Source organism: Melospiza melodia, chromosome 19 (genome assembly GCF_035770615.1).
Source record: "Melospiza melodia melodia isolate bMelMel2 chromosome 19, bMelMel2.pri, whole genome shotgun sequence".
In the NCBI taxonomy this organism is placed as follows: domain Eukaryota; kingdom Metazoa; phylum Chordata; class Aves; order Passeriformes; family Passerellidae; genus Melospiza; species Melospiza melodia.
The window spans coordinates 12,551,982-12,574,918 of record NC_086212.1 but is presented as its reverse complement, the minus strand read 5'-3'; the positions used below and the strand labels follow the sequence as shown (position 1 = coordinate 12,574,918).

The 22,937-nt window shown below is 45.2% G+C and overlaps 3 protein-coding genes across 7 annotated transcripts in view; all 3 read right to left on the bottom strand.

The window, feature by feature from the left end:
• Positions 1-531: 531 nt before the first annotated feature.
• Positions 532-1,662, bottom strand: ATP5F1E (ATP synthase F1 subunit epsilon). Its single transcript, XM_063172574.1, has 3 exons — positions 1,549-1,662; positions 1,282-1,408; positions 532-684 (listed from the first exon to the last, which is right to left on the bottom strand). The coding sequence occupies exons 1-2, from the start codon at positions 1,578-1,580 to the stop codon at positions 1,285-1,287; spliced, it is 156 nt and encodes a 51-aa protein (XP_063028644.1). The 5' UTR covers positions 1,581-1,662; the 3' UTR covers positions 532-684; positions 1,282-1,284.
• A 673-nt stretch (positions 1,663-2,335) lies between these two features.
• LOC134427061 (uncharacterized protein DDB_G0271670-like) lies at positions 2,336-7,342 on the bottom strand. The gene is made up of 2 exons (XM_063172564.1): positions 7,213-7,342; positions 2,336-4,947 (listed from the first exon to the last, which is right to left on the bottom strand). The coding sequence occupies exons 1-2, from the start codon at positions 7,251-7,253 to the stop codon at positions 4,098-4,100; spliced, it is 891 nt and encodes a 296-aa protein (XP_063028634.1). The 5' UTR covers positions 7,254-7,342; the 3' UTR covers positions 2,336-4,097.
• An 8-nt stretch (positions 7,343-7,350) lies between these two features.
• PRELID3B (PRELI domain containing 3B) overlaps positions 7,351-22,937 on the bottom strand; it is a 45,071-nt gene continuing 29,484 nt past the window's right edge. For 2 of the 5 annotated variants that reach the window (XM_063172565.1, XM_063172566.1), the window contains 7 exons: positions 20,491-20,672; positions 16,195-16,400; positions 12,422-12,590; positions 11,984-12,150; positions 11,547-11,617; positions 10,698-10,800; positions 7,351-10,026 (listed from right to left, as the gene is read on the bottom strand). In XM_063172565.1, coding sequence (XP_063028635.1) covers positions 9,907-10,026; positions 10,698-10,800; positions 11,547-11,617; positions 11,984-12,150; positions 12,422-12,590; positions 16,195-16,227 — 663 coding nt within the window. In that variant the 5' untranslated portion in view covers positions 16,228-16,400; positions 20,491-20,672 and the 3' untranslated portion in view covers positions 7,351-9,906. Of the gene's footprint in view, positions 10,027-10,697; positions 10,801-11,546; positions 11,618-11,983; positions 12,151-12,421; positions 12,591-12,709; positions 12,844-13,173; positions 13,265-16,194; positions 16,401-20,490; positions 20,673-22,937 lie in introns of those variants that run through there. The other 3 variants (XM_063172568.1, XM_063172567.1, XM_063172569.1) reach the window with 3 other exon arrangements.

Here is a 22,937-nt window from a genome sequence, read left to right as displayed (position 1 = left end):
GTTTGAGTTCAGTCTTGGTGAAGGAACCTGAAGCCAATCCTCCTGTGCAATGTCATCCCTGCTGTGAGGACACACAGCAGCAGGAAAATGCAGCACAAACAATTCAGATCCCAGTGTCTCCTTCCCCACCTCTTACATGACACCAGCTCTCCCAGTTCCTGATTCACTGCTCAGTGTCCCAGACTTGGAGACTGGATCTCCAGCAGCACATCCATGGCACAATTATCCTGCTTCCAGTTTTCAAATCCATATGCTACATTCTCAGTTTATACAGCTTTTAGCCATGATTTTTTTTCCAAAGTAATAATTTAAATGAAATAAGCATAAAAGTTTTAAACAACAATTAAATCTCTCTCATTTAGGCACCCGAAATACCAGTATGAAACCCAAAAAAAGTTAAGGCTTAAAAATAAACAATGTGGCTACTCAATGTCCAGATTGTGCTAAAAGCAGCCTTTTATTTTAACAGAACTGAAAAGTAAATGTCTCTGCAGAACAGAAACTTTGTTTCAAGAGGAACTACACTTTCCACACATTCAGAAATTACATTTATTAGCATGTCAATTTACATACACAGGCAAGTTCTACAGCTCATGTGGTGACATTACACTGCAGTCTTGAGCTCGCCTACTGCAGCCTGCAGCTCGCCTTTGCAGTTTGCTGTTATTCCCCACAGATCAGCTCCTACAAGAGATTAAAAAAACAAATTATTCAATTCAAGAATGTGTACAAGATACACTTTAAACAAAAGGTAGTATTATTTAATCTCACATCAGGAATAGAAGTTGTCCTATCCAGAACAGAAAATATTTCAGCTGCTTGTGATGTATGGAATGGCACAAATAAAGGTACAAGCAGCATCTGTCTCACACAGAGCAGATAATCCACACAACGAATTTACTGATCAGGGGAAGGAGCAGTTCAGAGAGGCTGCCTGCTGGCCTAGCAAGTATGAAACATGAAAACCACAGAGAACCCTGTGAGCGTCACTGCAGAGCCGCAGCTGTTCTGTGTAAGCCCATACCAAGTCTGACCAGACCCCAAGAGGTTCAATGCGGGGTTTGACAGCCAGCACATCTCACCCCACGGATGGGATCAGGCTGTTCCCGTCCCACCCGCGCACATCCGCCCGCACCAGCCGCGATCCCTCCCGTGGCTGGAAACGGAGCCGATTATCCCCAGGTATTGGGGATTAATGGACTCAGCAGTCACAGTCACCGCTAACGCCGCTCTTGTCCTACACAGCTCCAGCCACGCACCCGGCCCACCCCACCCACTTACATTTCACTCCTTTTTGGGCTTCACCGTTTTCACCGTGGCCACCGCTGCCCTCTCCGCCTCCGCTTTGTACTGCGGCTTCATGGCGGCCCGCACGGCCTGCGCGCAGATCTGCGAGTAGCGGATGTAGCTGCGGCCGGGGGGAAACAGGGCGGTGAGATCCGGGCCCGGCCCCAAATCCGCCTCCCCCGCCCCAACCCCGCGTTCCCCCGGCGCCGCCGTGACCCCGCCAGGCGCTCCCTCACAGCGGGGCCGCCGCCGCGGCCGTACCTGAGCCCGGCCTGTCGCCAGTACGCCACCATGGCTGCGGCTCCGCGGGCAAGGTCAGCGCGCGCCGCAGGGGACGTGCCCGCCGGCCAATCAGCGCACGGGAGCCGCCCACGCGCGCCGCCGTCGCGGGCGCGCGCCTCCGCCAGCGGCCAATCAGAGAGCTCCGTTCCGGGGCGCAGCTCCCGCCTTTCCGCCTGACGCGCCCCGGGCTCGCCCCGCCCCTTCCCCTCGGCCCGGGCGGCCCCGTGAGGGGCGGCGGGCGGGGCCATGGCGGCTCCGGGCGGGGCCGTGAGGGCGGCGGGCGGGGCCATGGCGGCTCCGGGCGGCCCCGTGAGGGGCGGCGGGCGGGGCCATGGCGGCTCCGGGCCGCTCCGTGAGGGGGCTGGGCGGGGCCATGGCGGGTCCGTGCCGGGCTCCGTCCCCTCACGGCCGGGCCCCGTCTCCTCACGGCCGAGGCTGTGCGGGAGGGTGCGCGCCCTCCCCGGCACGGGAGCGTCCCGCCTCCGCCTGTGGCCGGCCGGGGCCTGCCCGGCTGTCAAAACCAGCCAGAGTCGGTTCAGTGCTGGTCATTTGCCAGAAATACACGAGATGTCAAATACCTAAAGAACATAAGTTAAAGTTCAAGTTTTCTGTGAGGCTCATTGCTGGTTAAAGAGCACTTTGTTAGTTACACATTAACTCCTTCCTTAGAAATCCTCTTGTAATCGAAGAATCCGAGCAAGTTAAATGGGTGTCTTTTGCATCCAAATCTGTTCTTACCCCTCTGTGCCATCGCTTCTTGTTTTTTTCTAGATGAGACATTAAAAAGAAAACGTTTTACAAGCATGTGGAGCCAGTGATGTTTTTTAAACAGACTGTTTTAATTTTGGAGTTGATCTGTGTGGCTGTGACAGTTCTGTCCCATGGGACACGGTGCCTTGCCAGGGGCTTCCTTTGGATCTTGATACAAACACCTGAAATTCAATCATTTCCTCTAAACAAACACATAAAAGACAACATAGCAAACTAGAAGCTATTGACACAAAGAGAAAATAGTCAGTTTCCCAGCTATAATAAGCAAAAAGCTATTAGAAGATTCAAATAATTTTTGATAGGTGAGCAATTTACTCCTAACCTAATGTTCATCTAAATAATTAATAAAAAATACTTAAGGAAATTAAATACTGGCTTTTAAACAAATCCTTGCACTTCTGTCTTGTTCTCTTTTATTTCCTTTTATCCAAAGTCAAACAATTTTTAAAGCACAGAGTAATTTTCAGCTTTTTTAGAGATGTCATTTAGTCCAGAACCTTTGCCATTAACAACCCATGACATGGTAATGTCAGGGAAGAGCCACCAGAACAAAAAGAACAATTGTTCACCAGCATATAACAGTGAGATCTGCACCAGTGATCAGTATTTCTTTTAACTGTTAAACAACTCAGCTCCTATAGAATTTTGGGTTAATTTCTTAAATACACATATTGCAATTGTTCCTACCTAATTTTGAAGAAATAACTGGTGTAAATGAGGCAGAAAACAATTCTTACATTATACATTTGTTTTCTTTATTTTTGTGTGAAACATTTTAATTTTGTGAGAGATGTGGCATATTGGAGCAAAGATTTCCAATTAAAAAAATATTTGTTATGACAAACATGTTTCTGCACTTTTAACACAGAAAGGTGCCAGTGATATTGAAAGGAAATATATTTGGCTTCAAAGCCCCAGTCATAACAATGATAGCAAAAATATAAAAGACAGCACCAAAGATTTTGGGAAGCTGCTCTGTGCTACTTAAGCAGCAGGACAAGTAACTGCAGTATTTACAAATATTGAGAAAGAGGATGTAACATGCAAATGGGACATGCTTCTTTAATGGGAACATGTGATGATTTGATAGGTAAAATAATTAGCACTAAGATTATTTTAAGCCTCATGGGCAGCCCAGGCGCCATAGATGGCTTGGCAGAGAAAAAACATGCCAGTAGAGTTGGACATTTTTCCCCAGCTAGGTACCCCTCTATTCCTGCTCCACAGCTTATCTGCTTCCTCTCCCTAACCCATTTCTCACCTGTTTTTTGCTCCACAGTTTTCTTTTCCCACCACATTTTCTCTCTCTGTATCTCCCTGTGAAATGCCTCTGCCTGCAATTCTGTGAAAGTAACTCAGATGCAGATCCATAATGGAGATGCACAACCTGGATGCTGTTACTTACACATTTAGCTCTATTTACTATTTGTTGGTCTTGATAGATAAAAATTCAGCATGAACTGAAAAAGCCAAACCTTTGGGTGAGGCACCAGCCATGACTGGATATCAGTCAGTGACAGAAACTGTGCTCTACAAAAATTCCAGAATAAATGTTGATGTTTATGCAGCTGTTCCAAGGCACCATTACAGATTTGCATGACCTGTTTTCATGCCCAGTTTAGATGCCAGGAGACATTTTGTAAAGCCCTAAACTTTCCTCAGGTAGGAATTTTCAGCGAGAGAAGAAAGGGGAGGGCAGATAAAGGAGAGAAGCTGGCAGGACAGAGGGAGGTGCAGAGGAGGGGAGGGTTGGCAGGTCAGATGCACAGATCCAGAGACGCCGCTGCAGCGCGATTAGCAACATCCAGGAACGTCAGCGTGGACAGGTCTGGGGGAACTAAGGACGCCAGGTTAGACATGTCCAGAGAAACTGAGGGACTGAGGGGAGAAGCATCCTGAAAGGTGAGGCTGGAGACATCCAGGAAAGGGGCAGAGATGAGGTTGGGAACATCCTCAGGAGCTGATGAAGATAATCCAGAGGAGCGCTGAAACATGAAATAGTTCAAATCGGTCAGGTCTAGAGATTCTGACGAGGTGGAGGAGCTGTACTCAGACACACCTGGTGAGGATGGAGGGATTGTACAGGAAAAGTCCAGGGAAGCGGAGGAGCTGTGACTGGAAACATCTGTGGAGGACGAAGAAGTGAGACTGGAGAGGTCTAGGGAGAGTGAAGAAGTAGGGCTGGAGAAATCTGTGGATAGAGAGGTGACACTTGAGAGATCTAAAGAGATTGAGGAGCTGTCACCAGACTGATCCGGAGAGCCTGATGAAGTGACACTTGATAGGTCCAGTGAAACTGAAGAGGAGAAACTGGAGCGCTCCCAGGAGTCTGAAGAGGTGAGACTGGAGAGCTCTAAGGAGATTGAAGAGGAGGTACTGGAGAAGTCTGAGGAGAATGAAGATGTGAGACTTGAAAGGTCCAGAGAGGATGAAGAAGTGAGACTGGAGAATTCCACAGAGGATGAAGAGCTCAGACTGGATAAATCCAATGAATCTGAAAAGGGGATTTTAAAGAGTTCCAAGGAGGCTAAAGTCTTGGCACTGGAGGGGTCCAGGGAGGCCAAAAAAGTGAGACCAAGTAGGTCCAGGTAGGTTGAAGAGATGACACTGAAAAGCCAAATAAATCCCCAACATGATGGGTGTTAAATCAGGAACATTTTAAATAAAATATTTCTATCATCACACCAAAACAAAAAGACAGCATTACCCTCCAATTTTTTAAAAATAATGATTCAAACTCTGTGCTTGGGCTCAGTAGTTTCTCTTTTGGAGCCCACAGAATTACTGAGAACATTGTGCCTTTCCAAGGGACCAGTACAGCATCACATGTACAGTTGCAGACAATCTTCTCTCCTGACATGCCTGTCCTTGTTCAACCAGATTTACCTTTCTGTGTAGCATGTGCAGGATTTGCTTTTGGAAGCTAACAATTTGCTAAACTGATTCTGTGTCTGAGAAATACACATTTCAGCAACAGCAGTTCTGTTATCAGATAAAAAGAGATCTTATTTTGTTACCTTTCTTTCATACCTCTGGATAGAAAACCTGTATAGTAACAATAATTTTTTTACGTGTGCTAGTTTGAATTGTTTAATAAAAATATCATAAAGAGAAGTTGTGATAGAAGGCAGACATGATTAAAAAGGGAACAGAACAGCTTAAATTTCAGTTCAAAAAGGTGCATCTAATTATAGTGTGAGTAGATCAAGAGGCTGATCCACAGCTGCCCTCTCTCATCTCCAGACTGTGCTGCAAAGCTCAGAGCACTCAGACCCGTGGCTGCCTCTCCAGACAGGCACAGGGAGGCACAAAAAGCTCTTCCCTCGTCACAGCAACATTTTATGGACCCAGAAGTGCAAGGTACAGGAGGCTGCAGTGAACACACCCCAGCTTTGCCCCTGCTCTTACACAACCCACGGCCAGATGAGAGTGTAATGGATTTAACTTAATCGCCACGGGTGCAACTCCCACCCAGGTCACCTCTCGACTGAGGCAGTGTCTGCTGAGCAGCCACTGAGCTTGAGGGGTGCCCCACTGTGCAAACATTAAATTGTGGGGATTTAGCACAATGCAAAAATTGCCATGCTAAAAACAGAGCTGCTTCTATACCATTGATGAGACACCCAAAAGTTCCTGAATATATTTAACACTTATAGATAATGATTCTGCAATTTAAGAGCTGTTGCATCATGGCTGCAATTCTTTCAAGAGTACAATGTTTATAGATCAAAAGGCAAAACAAATGCATAACTTATTATGAAATAACAAGTTTGCTTGCTGCCCTGTATTCTTAATAAAAGATAAAAGTAATTAAGCCCTTAAAAATCCCTTGCTATTTAAAAACAATATAATTTTGTGACTACCTTTAATCTCAGAGTTTTCTCAAGTGTGTTTTACAGGGGAGAACAAATATTAAAAAACAAAGGCAAATTACAATACAATAAAAAAACAGTGTCCAACAGTCTATAAATTCCATCATCTCTTCACTGAGTTCTTTCTGTCTGAATTTAAAATAATGAAGTTATTGCACTTTTTCCTATGAAATAACACTGTCAAGAAACATGGAATTATGGTCACCTTTGTACAAAACGTAGAGGTCAGTAACAACGTTTCCTACCTTGGGTAGCTGTGGATTTACCTCCTTTCTCTGCCTGGGTGAGCCATTCTGGGCTGTGCTGGTAAAGCTCTGCTGCTCTCTCTGCTGCTGACCCTAATCTGCTGCACAGCCCCTGGCAATGATGCCATGCTGATGACAATAAAGTCATCCCCTGCTAAATCTCCTGTCTGAGCACAGCCCTGCACACTGTGCCAGCAAACACCTGACTGGAATCAGCTCTAATCTTGAGAGGGAGATTCAGTTCTGTGCTGGTTTCTATGACAGGACAGTATTTTGAAGGTTACTTGATGAAGATGTTAATTTTCAACTTCTGGACACCAGGATTCAAAGTAAAAATAATTTTGCATTGTCATCCAAGTCTCAGCTGTTCATTCTACAAAATCTGGCATAAATGGCCTGAGGAGGACCCAGGATCTGCAGAGCAGAATTCAGGTACACTCAAGTTTAAAAAATTTCGTGTATTCCTTCCTGTTTTCATGTGGTTAATGACTTGTGTTACTTTTTAAATGTGGTTATAACAAAACAGCATCATGGTGTAAGATATTTTGTCCACAGCTGGTGCCCATGGTCCTCCTAAGGTAAGCCATTAGTTCAGCTTGGTTGTAACATGTAGCCTTACCTTTAGAATAATTCACTTCTACAGCAACCTGTAAAGCAAAGCTAAGGAGTTATTTAAGATAGAAATTAACAGATCCTGTGGCAAATGAAAGAACAACCTCCACCTTAAGAAATGGAAGGATTCTAAAATGACTCACTGCTTCCACACAAGCTCTTTAGTTCTTTTCAGTTCTTCCATTAAAATGAACCTCAGCAGGTTGCTGACCTTCCCTTTGACCCAATGCTCTGTCAGGGCCAGGAGATTGGAAATGCTGCAGTTATCACACAGGGGGTGCTCATGTTTACTACATTTGACATTTATTGGAAATATTAATGCAAGTACAGACCACAGGAGACAGATCAGCAATGTTGTAGGACATGGTGGTTACAATTTTTCTGGTTTATTTTTGAAGCAAACCCTGGCTGGCACTTGTGGTTCAGAGCTGTGGCTGAGCAGGGGCCGGTGCCCATCAGAGCCCTCAGCACTGATCTGTTCACATCACACCCCTCCACCTCTGTCCTAACACTTCCTGTCCTTTAACCCTTTTTTCAAAATTCTTTCCTCCTGCTCCTTCAGTTCTGCTCTCCAGCTGTAGCTGCTTTCTCCTCCCCATTTCCTCCCTGCCCTGCCCTCTCCCCGTGGTGCTGCACCCACCCACAGCAACCCACACTGGCTGCAGCAAAGCTGAACACAGCTCAGCCCGTGAAAATCTCTCCACAGGAGGGATGCTCCACAGCAAACTGTGAAATCTGCTTGCTAGTTAAAGCCACATTTGCAGAAAAGCTGAGTTATTGAGAAGCAAAAACGACCACAGCAGCTGTGAATGTGCATTTTAGGGTATGCATTTCAAAAAAAGCCACTCACTCCAGGGATTTCTTCACCTTCAGCCTCCTTATTTTAGATTACTCACCTCACAGTTCTAAAACACAAATAGACCAGAAAGTTTCAGGAATTAGTCAGAATTGAAACCAAATTTTATTTAAAAAGGGCCACATACAGAAAGCCATACTCTGACAGAATGAGAATGCAGGCATATAAATAAAATAGAAGAAAGAAATTTATTATCTTTTAAGAAGTTGTTGAATGCCTGTAGAAATTAACCAGTAAGGTTTTTTTCAGTGCAAGGCCAAACTGTGAGTTCTACTATGCAGTCCCTAGTGCAGAAAAATTTGGAAATGAAAAAACTGACTTTTAGGATCTCAAACGATGCTAATGGCTGAGCAAACATATAAAATGAATTTCAAGCTAAGCATTTTCATCAGAAATGATGGTACAGTTTTGCAGAAGTTTCACATATACTTTTAAAATTGAAATGTTATTTCAGTTGTAATAATCTCCTGTAAAAGTATGGCAAACCTCAATGACTTTAATTAGTAAGGTAGTCTCAAGCCATTTCTGTTTAGAAAAATATTGTTTAGAATAGTTAATTTTTAAAAGTTATATATCTATATTCCTGTTTTCTTCCCCCAGCACAAACCTTATGGAAGTGTTCTTGTTTGTTAAAAGAAGCTCTGTAAGCAGACAGTACTTAATAGGCAATTTGATCTAACAGAAATGGCATGCAAAATCAAATATGCTGGGCAGGGTGACATTACAGCTCAGAAAGGCTGAGAGAGCCTTGAAATCACTTGTAAGCTTAGAAACAAAATTCCAGGAAGAGCCTTGGGCACCAAAATACCACATCAGCTCCCCCTGGGCTGTGCCTTTGCCTTTTCCTGCTCCCCCTGGAGGGGCTCAGAGTCCCGTGAGTGCCCGCATGGCACAGCCTGGCACGTGCCAAGGGCTGACCTTTCCCTTCCTAGGGAGTGACTGTGACAGTGCCAGGAACCTGCAGGGAGTACCAGGAAACACCCTGGGAAGACACAGGGCCTTGGACTGGGAGCAAATCAGCTCAAAGGGTGAAGGGAACTGGAACTCAGAACTCAGGTTAAAGTGAAGCACAACACAGCCACTGGATGGGACAGGTTATTTCTGATCAACTTAACAAGTATATTGCTAAACACTATTTCCTTTTTTGTTTAGGTATCTCCTCAGCCACTTTCACAAAAGGTTTTTTAGTCTTTAATTGGTTCTTTGAAGTGAACACCCACTACTGTAGCAGCTTACAAGATTTTAAGGCTCTGTGCTTATCGTACCTTTATGTAATGGGCTTTTAGAAAGGGAGACATTTATTGCAGAAGTTTAAGATAAAATTTGACTTTAAGGTACTGCATGCCCAGCTCACTGAAGTTGCATTTAGGAGCAGGATTTAGGTCTTGATAGGTAGGTAAGAGACACTTTGATGTTTTACCTATAGTGCCTGAAAAACAATTTGAGTACCATGTTAGTTTAATCAGTCAAGTTAAAAAGGTTATCAAAAAATATTTTGTACATTCTTTTATATTTCAAGCATCAAGTAATAAGCTTTCTGTTAAACCAAGTTGTATCACACAACTGTCAAAAATCAACAAAAAGAACAATGCTGGAACAACCATTCTGCTTAATTTTGGGCTTGGTCCCAAAAGAGGTAGTCCATAAGTCACACAAAAAAATAAAAGTTAGCCTAACATGCCAGTGTCCTCCACCATATGCAGCCTCAGCACTAAATGAGGCTATTTCACATCTGCAAACATTATAAGTTAGTGTTCATGTAAATACAGGAACTACACTTAAATTCATTTCTTCATCGGTCCAGCTGACCCAATATATTAAACAGCCTTTGAGTCTCAGCCTTGGGAAAAATTCTCCAAATTAAATTTATAACATGCCTCATACACACATCCTTTAAATAACAAAGGATACATGTATCTAGGCCTGGAGAGAGGCTGCAGGTCGTTCAGCCTCATTAGTGACACAGGTCTAAGAACTATCATCATTTCTCTACAAATGCTGCTGCTGCCATGGAATTCCTCATGGTTCCTCGTGCTGAAGCTGCCAACTCTTCAATTTCAGCATTCAGTCTTTTAATGACCCATTCCAATGCTTCACGGCCCTACAGTTAAAGGAAAGTTCATTAGAGTGCAAATCTCAGTGAATAAGTCAATCAGTTAAATTCTTACTGCAAATGACTGAAGTCACAGTAGTTGAAAAAGGAAGGAACAGAAGTTCATGCCTCTGATGTTATTTCAATAACTGCACTACTGCTGAACATGTTCTGCCTTGGAGTTCATGAAAACAATTCCTTATATCAGCAGTTCTCACATTATGATCCATAAAATACTTTTTATCCAGACTGCTTTATCATTCTTGAGGCTGAACTCAAGGTATCCTTGGATAGCCAGAGGACACACTCAGCTAAAACACTGCTCCACTGCTCCCACATGACTATTTCAGTCTCTATTCATACATTCCTTTCTGACAGCAAAAATGAACAGATGGCATCAAGAGGGCAGCACAAGAATGACAGTGTCACACTGCTTGAAGATGTTTTCTCCAGTGAAGATTCAGAGAGCTTTGCCAATAATAATTTATCTGATCTCCATTCACAAGAGGGAAAACAAGAATAAGTTCAGCATGCTGAGCATTCAGTCTCTGCAGTAAAGGCAGCAGAACTATGGGGCTCCTTTCTAAGATTGCTGACAAAGCCAAAAGGTAAAGCAGAGATCTTTATTCCCTCTGACATTTAGCCAGTGATCACACATTTCACACAAAGGCCATACTTACCTTTTTAGCATTGGAAGAAATTGTGTTTGCCATTAGCCCTTCCAGGTAACTGCTGAGACTGACACCTTTTACAGATATTATTGCTTCTTGTGTCAGAATGGTTCTGGAACAGAGCAGGAAACTGAATTACTCTGAGCAGTTTAAAAGAGAAACCCCCTCCTCCCCCACAAGAACATTCCTCATCAGCTTTGCTCTGTAACACAGAACTTCCTGCCCCCTGAACACAACCCACTGCCACACTGTGTAACTGCTTTATGCTTCTACCTCTCAAATAAATCCCAAGGGTGCCTGGCAAGTCCAAGCCTCCCTTTGGGGCTCTCAGCCATTCCTATCTTTAGCAGCAGGATGTTAAGAGTGGAAACAGCAGATATGGAGTTACTGAATACTGGAAAAGTATTAAAACATCCCCTTCAACAATAGGGATTGAACATTTCTGACTGTTGTGACAGAAAATCTCCAATGTTAGAATCCCTAGAACCATCTTTCAGAACTGTCACCACTTACAGCAGGACAGACTCACTAAGCTCTAAGTTAAAACACCAAGCAAGCACCAAAACACAAACCTCTAAAATCAGAGGCTAAAGGCACATAAATGTGGAACAAGGAGCTGAAAACTGCAGATGTACACAAATTCACACCCTGAACTGGACTGGACTCCAGCACAGAATGACCCAAAGTCTCCCAGGGCTCTGCAGAACCAATGTCACTGCAGGAAGTGACAGTCCATTTAATCCTGGTTTAGACAATTTACTGTAAATAAAAGCCATGTAACCCTCATCTTCTGATCAAGGGAAACCAGGGACATGTTCAAAGCAAAATCCAGTCAATCTCAGAGCAGGGGGTACTCACTTGTGTGGTTCCTGAGGGTGTGGTTTATAGACAAGCCTCTCATCTACTGACACGAGGTTTGTGAATGAAATCTGTAGAACACAGGACAGGATTACCCTTTAATACAAATAACAGAATACTACAGAGAGCAAAATGTCACGTGATTACAAAACAGTCACACTGTACCTACACCAAGAGGCTTTAAAACATTTTTTCTTAACACCACCCCTTCCCCAAGACTCCTCCTGCTCATCAGTGTGTTCACAGCCTCAGCAGTGACAAGATCCAAAAGCCAAGCAGCTCCTTCCTGAAAACCACAACTGATCAACTCTAACCACGTTACTTAAACCTTTAACTTGTACTGTTCCAATGCAATTTTCAAGTTATTTTCAAGATAATTTTCCTTTTCATAAGTACAAGGTGTGTTCCATTTGAGAGGCATAAACACAACTACTTACATTACAGGATTTAAGCTCCATTGTTTTTTTCACAGGGTCAACAACAGAATGCTCCTGCACATATGTCCTTGTCCTGCAGGTGCCAATGAGCTGGGGACAGGCAAACAGAGATGGCATCAATTCCACCAACCCACTGCAATTCTTCATGCCTTTAAACGCAGTGGTTACTGCATTGAACAGACACCAAGAGAACACAGGTAGGGTTTAGCTTAAAACAAAGCTATTCAGCTGAGGTAGATCTCATGTTCCAGATGGAAGCAGCCTGAGGTGCAGATCTGGCTGTCAGGGTGCTGTTAAGCTTTCCCCGTACGTAAATGCTTAAGCCATTAAACTTTTAAACCATTACAGTTGTGAAACGATACACATCTATGACAGCAGCTGGCTCAGGAGCCTCCCCTCCCTGCGGTGTCCCTTTGTGGCCTGTGACACAACACCCACCGATTTCACAATGGCCGGGATTCCCCACTCGGTGCTCAGGAGCCGGTGGCTGTGCAGCTTCCCGCTGGGATCCACGTGCCTGGCCAGGACATCCACTCCCACCACGCTGGGGTTCATGGGGTTGGGGTATTTCCTCATGGCGGCTGTCATCACAGTTTCCCAGGGGTGACTGCACAAACACAAGCAGGACACCGAGTTGCACACTCGGTTTGCAATAGGATTGTGTCCTTCCCTGAAGAAAAACCTCTATTTCGTTGAGTGGGCAGTGCTCATGAAAACACAACATACCTGATTAACTGGGTGTGCTGGTTCTGTTATAACTGGAAAAGATTTTTCCCCCCGTGACACAATGCCAAAAGACTGTCCTTTATCCCGATTTTCATAATACTGGAGTGATCCATTAAAGTTTCTACGTCCCTCAAACGAGTTCTCCCTCAGATCATTTCTAACACAGGAGTCCGGAGCAGCTGAGCCCCAGAGCGAGCGGGCCCTCACGGTGCTCGGGAGCCGGGGGCAGCACAAGGGCACCGCTCGGAGCGGGCAGCGCGCTGGCCCCGCAAGGTTCAGCCCCTGCCGAGCTTCCGCAGCCCGAGCACCGGCCCCGGGAGCGTCCCCCAGCCCGGGGGAAGGTCAGGGGAGCCGAGAGGCCGCGGCCCTGGCCCGGTGCAGTCCCCGCAGCCCCCGGCCCGCCGGACGAGTCCCGCCGCTCTCGGGGCGGGCCCGGCCGCCTCCCCCGCCCCGCAGGCACCTACTCGAACACGTGCTCCGAGGTCCAGATCTTCATGGCTGCGGGGCCGCTCCCGGCCCGGCCGCGCTCCGGAGCCGCCGCTGCCGCCGCTCGGCTCCGCGGGCCCGGCTCTGCCGCCGGCGGCGCGCGCCTGCGCGGACAGCGCCCGCCAATCGCCGCGCGGCGCCGCGCTGACGTCACGGGGCGTGTACCGCGTGACCGGGGCCGTGCCCGGCCGGGGACATTCGGGGTGAGGTTGGGGCGGCCCCGGGCGCCGCCCGTGACCCCCGGCCCGGTCCGGCCTGGGCTGGGCGTGAAGGGCGCGCCCGGGGGTGGCACCGCCGGCTCCGCCGCCCTTCGCGCAAACACGGGCGGGTGCGGTCTGTGAGCCGCGCTGCGCTCAGGCCGGGCTCGTACGGCCCAGCCCGGCCCCACCGCGCCAGGGCAAGGCAGCGAGGGGCGGCGGGGCCTGGGCTGGGTGTGGCCGATGACGTCAGCACTGCCGCAGGTGGCCGATGACGTCACAGCGCGGCCGTTACCGCGATGTGCCGGCAGGGGGCGCGCAGGCGGGTGTGACGTCACGCGAGCGGCGGCCCGGCCCGGCCCGGCCCGGCCCGGCCCGGCGGTTTTGTAAGAGGTTTCGTAAGGGTTTCGTAACCCGCAGCGCTGGGGCTGCCCCCGAGCGCCTCCGGTCATGGGCAGGGAGCGGCGGCGCTCGGAAAGCAGCGGGCGCGGCCCCAGAGGCACCCACAGGCACCGGCCGTGCTCGGCACTGCCCCAAACACGGCCACGGGCCATGCTCGGCGCCACCGAGCGCTTCCTTCTGAAACCCCCACAGGGCCGGGGTGCCGTGGCTCGGAGCGAGCGGGGTTGGTGACAAACAGAACCGAGTGACCTCTGTGCTTCCCTCACCGCACAGAAATAGCCTCAGTGGAAAAGCACAGGGGAAACGTCCCCGAAACAGATCGGATCACACGGAGCTGACACCGCCGGCCGTGCCAGGAACCCCGGCCAGGCTGGGAGCGCTCACCCGCAGTAAATATCCCCTGTCTGTGCATCCCGACATGAACCGGCAGCTCTGCTACAGAGAGGCTGCTGTTCAATGAGATATGCGAAGTTCAGCCAGTAGCAAATATTTAATTGAGAACTGTTAAGCTAATACATTCTTTCTGGGCATACCTGTCTTGATCCTATATTCCCCGACTCCTCCACCTTATTATTCCTGAACGTGGCTAACTCTGCTGACCTGCCAGAGTGGACAGGGTTACTGCTGGGAGATGATGAGGCAGCTCTAAATCCATTGTAGCATGAGTGCCCAGCGAGTGATTTTTGCAAAGGATGTTAAAAGTGCAAAGCATTTTGAGAGGTATCAGTGTGTCACAGTTGTGGAAGGCAGTGACCCTGGAACAGGCAGGGACACTGCAGCAGGTACCCACCCCTTATCCATCAGGCTGCCTGTAGCCTCTCATCAGGTTTTTTTTCCTTTAAAAGAAAAGTTATCTACTGGAAGCAAAGCAAAATGTCATCTCCAAGAAGGAGTCATGCCAACATATGGTGCAGATTAGGAGCTAGATTTCAGCAGTTCTTGCTCATGTAAACTTCAGGCTATTTTAACAGGAGATTTGTTAAAGTAGCTTTCTATATCTGAGTGATATCAAGTGTGGAACTACTTATAAACCTGTCCTGTAAGAGAAATAACACAATTATAAATAAAACAGCCAGACTTAAGGAAAATGAAATGCGCATTTGTAACTGCAGAATAAGAAGTGGCACATCCTAAACATTAGAATTATTTACATACATTATAATACCATAACATCCAATGGCTTTGTCCCTATGTGTTGTCAGTATCTGTCTAATAACTAATAAAATAAAATGAACCATTCTGTCAGTTGAGTTCGTCCAGTCCCAGGCAGTACCAAAATGATCCCCGAGGATGATGATGGTGGACAAGAGAACATAAAAACCTGTGGAAACCCATGATGAGATTCCTTAGTCCACATGTGCCTTTCAGGGGCTGTTTGCTCACAGCTGCTAGGTGCAACTGATGCCTGAAATGGGCCTTGTGATTCTGTGTTTCAGATTTTGGCAGAGCAATGCCCTTGGCATGGCTAAGAAATACTGGAAATTGCTCTGGGAATTCTGTGGGAAAGTGCTCTGGGGTCTCAAGCTCAATGAGGCATGAAGATTTTGTATTGCCAGACCCACATTTGCCAGAAGGGAGGTGTGACTTGTTCCCTTTAAGCAGCCTCATAAAAATCTCCTAATTTTGACCAAAAAGTGTAAATATCAGGAAATAACTCACAACCCAAAAGTCTCTTTATCTACAGCATTGTATCCAGGTCATTCCTGCTCTCCACAGTGGGTACCACAACTCCAGATTGTCAAACCCAATCAAGCCTACACTATTCTGTGAAAATCCAGGTATTGTGTTTCTATTTGGAAGGCAAACAGCACTCTGGTTCAGAGCCCTGCTCCAGAGATCAACCAGGGCACTCTGCAGCACAAAATGTCACTGAATTCCACCCTGGGAAGGGTTTGGTGACAATGGCAGTGACTCAGGCTGCACTTGTGAGGGAAATGAATGCCTGAAGTGCCATTGATCATGGGTCACCAGAGCTGAGGTGACACTGCAGGGATGGTACAGGGAGGGGTGAGAGGGGAAGGCTCTGAGCTCACCTGCTGTGCTCCCTGCCACGGGCTCTGGTCACTGCCCTGCTTCAGGTATCACAGCTCTGCACTTCTCACAGACAGCTGAGGTGTTCACTGTTCCTTACATTTCAGAAAATTGTATTTTGTGGTGTATTTTCCCCCTGTCATATTCTGAAATATGGCTGTGCTGCAGTAACACAGCAGTTCCTTTTTATTGGAACTTCAAAATCCAACTTTTATTGGTGTGAAATATTGATATTCACAGGCAATATTAATAAAAACCATTCAAAAGTCTTGCTCTTTTCTTGAGCTGGAAAAACAAGTTCCCACTCCCTCTGTCAATCTGGCAGTTGTAATGATAGAAAATTGTCAATGTTTTCTTTTCCAGACATACCTCTTCAGTGACTTCCATGGTACAATTCCTCATGGCTGCCCAGCTACAAACACTCTTTCATCAGCTGTCAGTTCAGGATCAGCCTCCTCGTGCTTGGCTGTATTTTCCAGAATGTACTTGTCACAGAAAACTTTGTTGGATACCACAGCTCCCTTTCAGTGCTTCCAGAATTGGCTCATTAATTCCTGGCAAGTCATAATGCATCCCTGCATGACAAGGTCACATCAATCAAATGGTGCTTTTAATAAAAAATACTTTTATTGACAGAGAGAAAGCACAGCAACACCTCAGGGTGGTACCAACTCCTCCATTTTTGCCCATAATTTAATAGGAATTTTGTTCAAGTAATTTTGATCCTTCCAGATTTCTGATTAATATCTAAAGAAGACACCAATAAGGAAATGCCACCACTACAGAACATTCTGGAAAAGTGGTGTTAGGCACAAATGAGTTTCCATGATGAGACATTTATTAGGTGAGAACAGAGCTCACACTGTAGCAGGGATTAACATGCTTTGGTGCATCTCTGTCTCTTCAGAGAAACATTAATGGAATAAAAATATTTCCCTTTCATTACTGAAAATGTGTTTTTATTTAAGTAACCAGCATTCTTTACCAGTTTTACCTCCTCTGCAAGGCATTAACAGTTTCACTGCTGATGCTGAGTCCTGACAGTGCTCCCACTGCTGCAGCAATCTGCCCTCCCACCCCAGAGCCCTTCACCTTCCTTCAGAGCTGATGTTGTCCCAAATTCCTCATACTGAGGCCTGGAGCCCTCTGGCCCAGGGCAGAGGGGAAGGAGCAGAATGCAGCAAAGAGCACTGGGGAGCCCTGAGCTCCATGAACCTCCCAGCCTCGGGCAGGGGAGCAGCACTGGGGAGCTGGCCCTGGTGCCACTTGAGGACAGTTATTTCTGTCCTGGGCTGCTGCTGTTGCTCTGGGACAGCTCTTCACGTGGCCAGGATGAGCCATGTGAGGAACAAGGCACCAAAATTTCTGTTTGCACAGTGGGCCATAAATGACATGGAGAAACGACAGGAAGGCCCTGCTGGTGCTGCAGAGCAAGAACAACTGATCAGGGCTGATTTGGCCAGTGCCGTGCACCCCAAAACACCCTCTGGAACCAGCTTGGCTTTAGCCAGACCTGCAGCAGTTCTCTCAGTTCAGTGCATTTGGTCTCCACCTGCTGACAAGCACTGACTTGTTTGTATCATGCAATTCTGTTTAATTCAATTAAAACACAGAGCAGTGCAAGACACCAAATGCCTGTGTTTGTTTCTGCACTTTAGCAGTTGACCAGAAGAATTTTGTTTTCTATCCTGTAGTATTTGCTGTCTCCCTCAGTGTGAAGAAAAAACAGCTCATAGAAATAGCCAACAAATCCCCTTCCCTTACTCCTTCATATTCTACCAGAAATAGCCATCAAGTTGCCTAGGAAATACAAATAAAATTTTTACCGATTATAATTTTCTATCTTCAGACTAATACCTGTCACTCCCTAAGAAGAAGTGAAATGCCAGTAACCCCATCAGCTTTCAGAGAACAGATGCAGGTGTTCATATCATTACTAAGAAATCAGTTGGAGTCAATTCCTGCCTTCTGTGTGGAAAAACCACGAGAGGGGGCTGGATCACATGTGTTGTGTGTGTATTCCACTCCCTGTGTGTCCCTGTGAGAACAGGCTTTTAGAGTTCAGTTTGCACAAGTCCTCATCTGTGATTTAGCAGCTTTTCTCCCCTTTGCAGATATTGGTCACCACAGCTACAATTACACTGCACAACTCTCTGGGATGTGATTTCAATCAAGCTGCTCTCAGGTAACCTGAGAACAATTCAGGGTGCAAATGTCCTGTTGTGAACCTGTGCACTCAGTGTCAGATAAGAGCCTTTGGTACTTAATGGAAAAGCCAAGGACATGATTTAAGAATGCAGTTGAAAAAGCTCTCAACTTCTTGAGAAAGTGAGGGAGGGATATGTTTTAAAAACTTTAGGCAGTCTTTGGTTGGAGAGAGAATGGCCTCTTCATCTTGACCATGGATTTGTTTTTTCTTGGAGGAGCTCTGAAAGCAGAGTTGCAGTCAGAAGGGATATGAAAGAGTGCTATAGAAGGTGGTAAATCTCCCAAAGATGCTCCTGTGGATCTCCCATGGTGCCCACAGAGGGAATGGAACACCCCAGAGAGCCCCTCTGCAAACCTACAGGGTATTCAGACTGAGCATCACAGGATCAATAGGCAAAATCCATTTAATACTCCACTCACATTTGAAGTTGTTCTCAACAAGTGAAAACAAAAGAATTAATTATAAGATCTTCAGAAACCTGTGGCCTGATGTGGAAGGACAGCTTGGGATCTGAACTGCTGATTGGTGATGCTGCTACAGCCACTCAGTTTTAGCTGATTGGAGTTAAGAACATCAAGGGGAGACAGAGATTTTGTTACCTGCCATTTAACATCTCTCCCATCCCCTGCACACCTTGAAGAACCCTGCCCAAATCCCACCAGTATCCTGCCCCCTTTCGCCAATAAATTCAAACCCAGACATTATCTTTGCCTCAGAACACAGAGTTTAAGTTAGGTCATATTAAAAATGTGCATTTTTAATTGAGTGATCTGGGACAGCCATTTGATTTTCAGATCCTTTTTTTTTCCTGCCATAAAATGTGCCAAGAGGTTTAGAGCTGCACACCTTCAGAGTGCTGTTGCCTCATATACCTTCCTTACCCAGCATGTGATACATCTCCTGCAGTTGGGAAACACTCTGTCTAACACTGCCTACACTAACCAGGCTCTGGCACTGTTTATATAATTTGAATGCAAATAATTATTTTTCTTATCAGCTTCCTCCCCCACCTGACAACATCCAAAATGCAAACGCCCTGCACACAGGATCCCACCCAGCTGGCCTGAGCTGCTTCTGACACTCACTCTTCCACCTGCCCTCTGGGCTCCTTTGTTTTAACACTCTCCAATTACTGCAGAGAAATGATTTACCACCTTGCACAGCTGTGCTTGCCTTTATGTGTGGCAGCAGAGGGCTGAAACAGGTACATGGCCCTTAAATGGCTTTTGGCAAGGAATGATCTGGTTTCAATTTAAAAACTGACTCAGAATTTGTAACAAGGTAGGTGCTGTTTGACTCATTTTGACTTTTTAATTTAGGTTGTGCAGTTACCTTGATTTGCAGAGTTCAGGCAGTTGGATTATGGCTCTACAAACATCTTGTCTGTGTCAGGAGTGGGAGCAGCAGCTGCCACCAGGTGTTAGACTGAGCACAGGTCCACAGTGGTGCACAGCTCATGGATCAAAGGGACTGTGCTGTTGTCTGGGAAACAGTCTCTGGAACTGAGAGTGTGACAGATCCCAGCCAATAATGTTTGCTCTTGCAAGCATCACAAATGTGCATGTGATCAAGTAGGCAGATGATAATCACATGTTATCTCCCACAACTCATGAGCAAGCACAGTAACAGCACAATTAAAGACAAAACCACAAATTCTAAAGGACTTTGAAAATGCTGATGATTTTGTGGTGTTTGGAGATAATCATGCTTCTCTCCCAGTCATTCTTGTGTAATTCAAAAGATGACAACAGTTCTATAAAAACACTGTGCTCTCAAATATTTGTTGGGTGCAACTTTCAGTGCAAAGCCTGAAGTGACGACAGGTCATGGTCAGAATTCTGTACTAAATCACAAACGTAACTCATGGTCTTCAGACCTTGCTCCCTTGTCCAAAATTTCTGTCAAACTCTTTGTTTCAGAAATCTTGTGCTCCATCAGCTATCTTTGGACATGGTTTCAAGAAACCACAACCTGAAAATAAAAGTTGTGACTCTGTCATGCACAAAGTACCACATGGAAGTGGCCACTTAGTCATCAGTGCTGACATCCTCACTGTCACCAAGACAATGATCAAATCAATAATAAACCAAACAGCCTTGGAGCATGTAGGCTTTCATGTGCCTGAGGTGACCACACAGCTCTGGTGAAGGCAAGCCATTAAATTGTTTTTCTTCTAAGTTTTGTGGGCCAGAGAAGAGGTGGATCCTGGATTTCAGACTATTTCTGCTGTCCTTAGTGCTGGGATTGTGTTTGTTACTGCTTTGCAGTCTCAGCAACTGAGAACACAAAACCTCCTCTCTCCTCAGATCTTTAACAGGAACAGCAACTTAAGGCTCAGTCCCAGCCTCTCATCTGGGCCTGACAGTGGGAATTCCCAGCCCCAAACTGGGAAGAAATGTATGGACAGGACTGACAAGTCACAGGGAAACAGCAAGCATGGAAGTCAAAAACTGCACCTGAAATGATCCGTGTCCTTCTGGGGATGAGGTGCCTCGACAGTTTTAAATTTTTAATATCTTATCTGGCCACTGGTGGTTTCCTGTTTGTTGCTCCACTAAAAATAGTTCTCTCCTTTTCTCTTCCAAACAGCCTTCTGAGGGCTTCTCATGAGTTCATTTCATCCAACCTAAGGGATAAACTATAAAAGAAAAAGAAATAAAAAATATTAATCAAATAGGAGAGTTTAAAATGGAAACATAATGCAAAGATCTTCTATGCAAACAAAGTAACAGAATACTCTTCATGCACAGTTGGGACAAAAGTATTTTCTTTCATGGTATGTTCTAATAACTTTTTAAACTGTAAAGTAAGCTGACTCCATAAAATCCCCACTAATGTAAAAGTCATAGATTCCATTTAGGAAGAATCAAAATCAAAGGCCATGAGATGGTATGATCAAAACTGTCAGAGTCCAGCTTGATAAAATGCCTGAATCTGCATTTCCTGTAGCCACTGACTGACACCCCAGGCCATGGGGGCTTTTTTATGTACTTAGCTGTGAAATATTACAACACTTAAAGAAAAGTGAGAGGAATATGTGGGAATACTTATAATCTTGGAAATCCTGCAAGAGAACTCCACTCCATTCTGTCCTGATCCAAAGCCAAATACATTTAACAGGCCTGCACAAAGCAGCTACACACAGACCAAGCAGATTGGAGTCAAACATGTGCAACAACTTGAGGAGGGTCTAAGAATTGAGTAAATATTACAAGAACATATGAGCTGTTAAAAATCCATTTGCAGAGCAGCCCTGGGTGGGTTGCACTTGGGAAGGACTGGAAGCAAAATCCTCACAGCCTGGACTCAGACTCTTCTAGGCCTTCCACCACCCCCATTATTGTTAATTAGCAGAGCTTCATTAGTGATGATTAATTCAAGAGCCCTTTGGGAGAAATCTGCTTTTTCACCATTGTACTGCCTAGACTTAATGTGCTGCTGAAATGAAACTGTCTGCAACTCAGTGTTTCAGCAATAATAAAAGGAATAAGCCACGTGTATAAATAAAAAAAGTTAAATTCCATGCACTGAGAAATCATCAGATTTATCCCAGTATGATTAAGTCAGCTTGGATTAATCCATCTCCTGAGGATGGATATATGTTCTCTGTTACATGAGTACAGAGTCCAAAATGTCAACAGACAGCTACAAACTGAAGTTAAAAATATTTTTTAAAGGAATAAGTAGTTTTAGCATTGACTACTCTTCTCATAAAACCATTTAAAATACAGTTTTTCATATCTAGGTCTTGCATAGTGTACATTAAAGCACTTTCTACCTAGCTGCCTCAATTTATTTTTTTCTCTAAATGGAGTAATTTAGGAACCACTTCCAAGTTCCTGCATATATATCAGATTCATGATTAATAAGATGGCAAAAATGGAGTTTAAGGTTCTTAATGTCAATTTTTGGTTTCCATGCTCAAAAATAAAAGGAATTTTTATATACACTTTCTAGTGATGAAAAATTCTGAGTGTCCAGGAGCTCTCTGAAATACACAAAATACTGTAAAGCGGTAATTATTAAAAATAAAGGTGTTTAAAAGGCAAGATAAAGAGCACAGCTCTTCTTTTCAATCAAGATGAGCATTCTGTGTGTCTTCAAAGCCAGGAGCTCCCAAGTGTGCAGTGGGATCAGTGGCACAGGAACAGGAGAAACAAATCCTGTGTGAGCATGGGCACTCCTGAGCAGGACTCACACAGGAGCTGCTGCTGCCAGGTCCATCAGTGAGGGGGCAGCAGGCAAGGAGACTTCTAAGGAAAATTATTATATTAATAAAAAGCCTCCACAAAGCTTCATTAATCACAAAACTTGGAGTCAACCCAGTATCAGCAACAACTAAAACTTATTTAATTTGCTTATTCCAAACTCAGTGTTTGTTCCCTTTGTAAATGTGTGTTTCAGAGTGTCACATATCTTAATCCTTGCTGATAAAAGAGGCTGTAAAGATTTTAAAGGAAAAAAAATTGATTATGATGATATTGCTGAGGTATCCCTCTCAAGAGGCGAAAAGAGCTGGGTTTCAAAACTCTCACATTTCTGAGTAGCTTTTGTTTTCCTGCTTCCCTGAAGTTCACTGGAGGTATTTGAATTATACTCACAAATTCATTATGTTTGGGGGATTTCTTTATACATTATAAATTGTAATCAGAGATATTCGGATATTCAGTGTTAGGAAATGTACTCTTTACAAGCCATAATAACCAGTATTTGGTGTAGGAATAAAGAGATAGGATATAATCTTAGGATGGTTTGGGTTGGAAAGGACCTTCTTGGTGAAGATGATTTTGATTAAATAAAAAAAAGAAAGATAAAGATAAAAGTGTGAATTTACAGTGTTAAGTTTCAGTAACTACATGGAAAAATCAATGTAATTGGGCAGGAAGCTCTTTACAGCTGGCTA

Bases quoted from the DNA above. Each gene is read 5' to 3' on its own strand.
- ATP5F1E (XM_063172574.1), bottom strand. From the start codon at position 1,580: ATGGTGGCGTACTGGCGACAGGCCGGGCTCAG. The intron at 1,409-1,548 runs GTACGGCCGCGG...CCCCGGCCGCAG, and splicing joins TGGCGACAGGCCGGGCTCAG to CTACATCCGCTACTCGCAGA.
- LOC134427061 (XM_063172564.1), bottom strand. From the start codon at position 7,253: ATGGAAGAACTGAAAAGAACTAAAGAGCTTGTGTGGAAGCA. The intron at 4,948-7,212 runs GTGAGTCATTTT...TTGGCTTTTCAG, and splicing joins AAAGAGCTTGTGTGGAAGCA to TGTCATCTCTTCAACCTACC.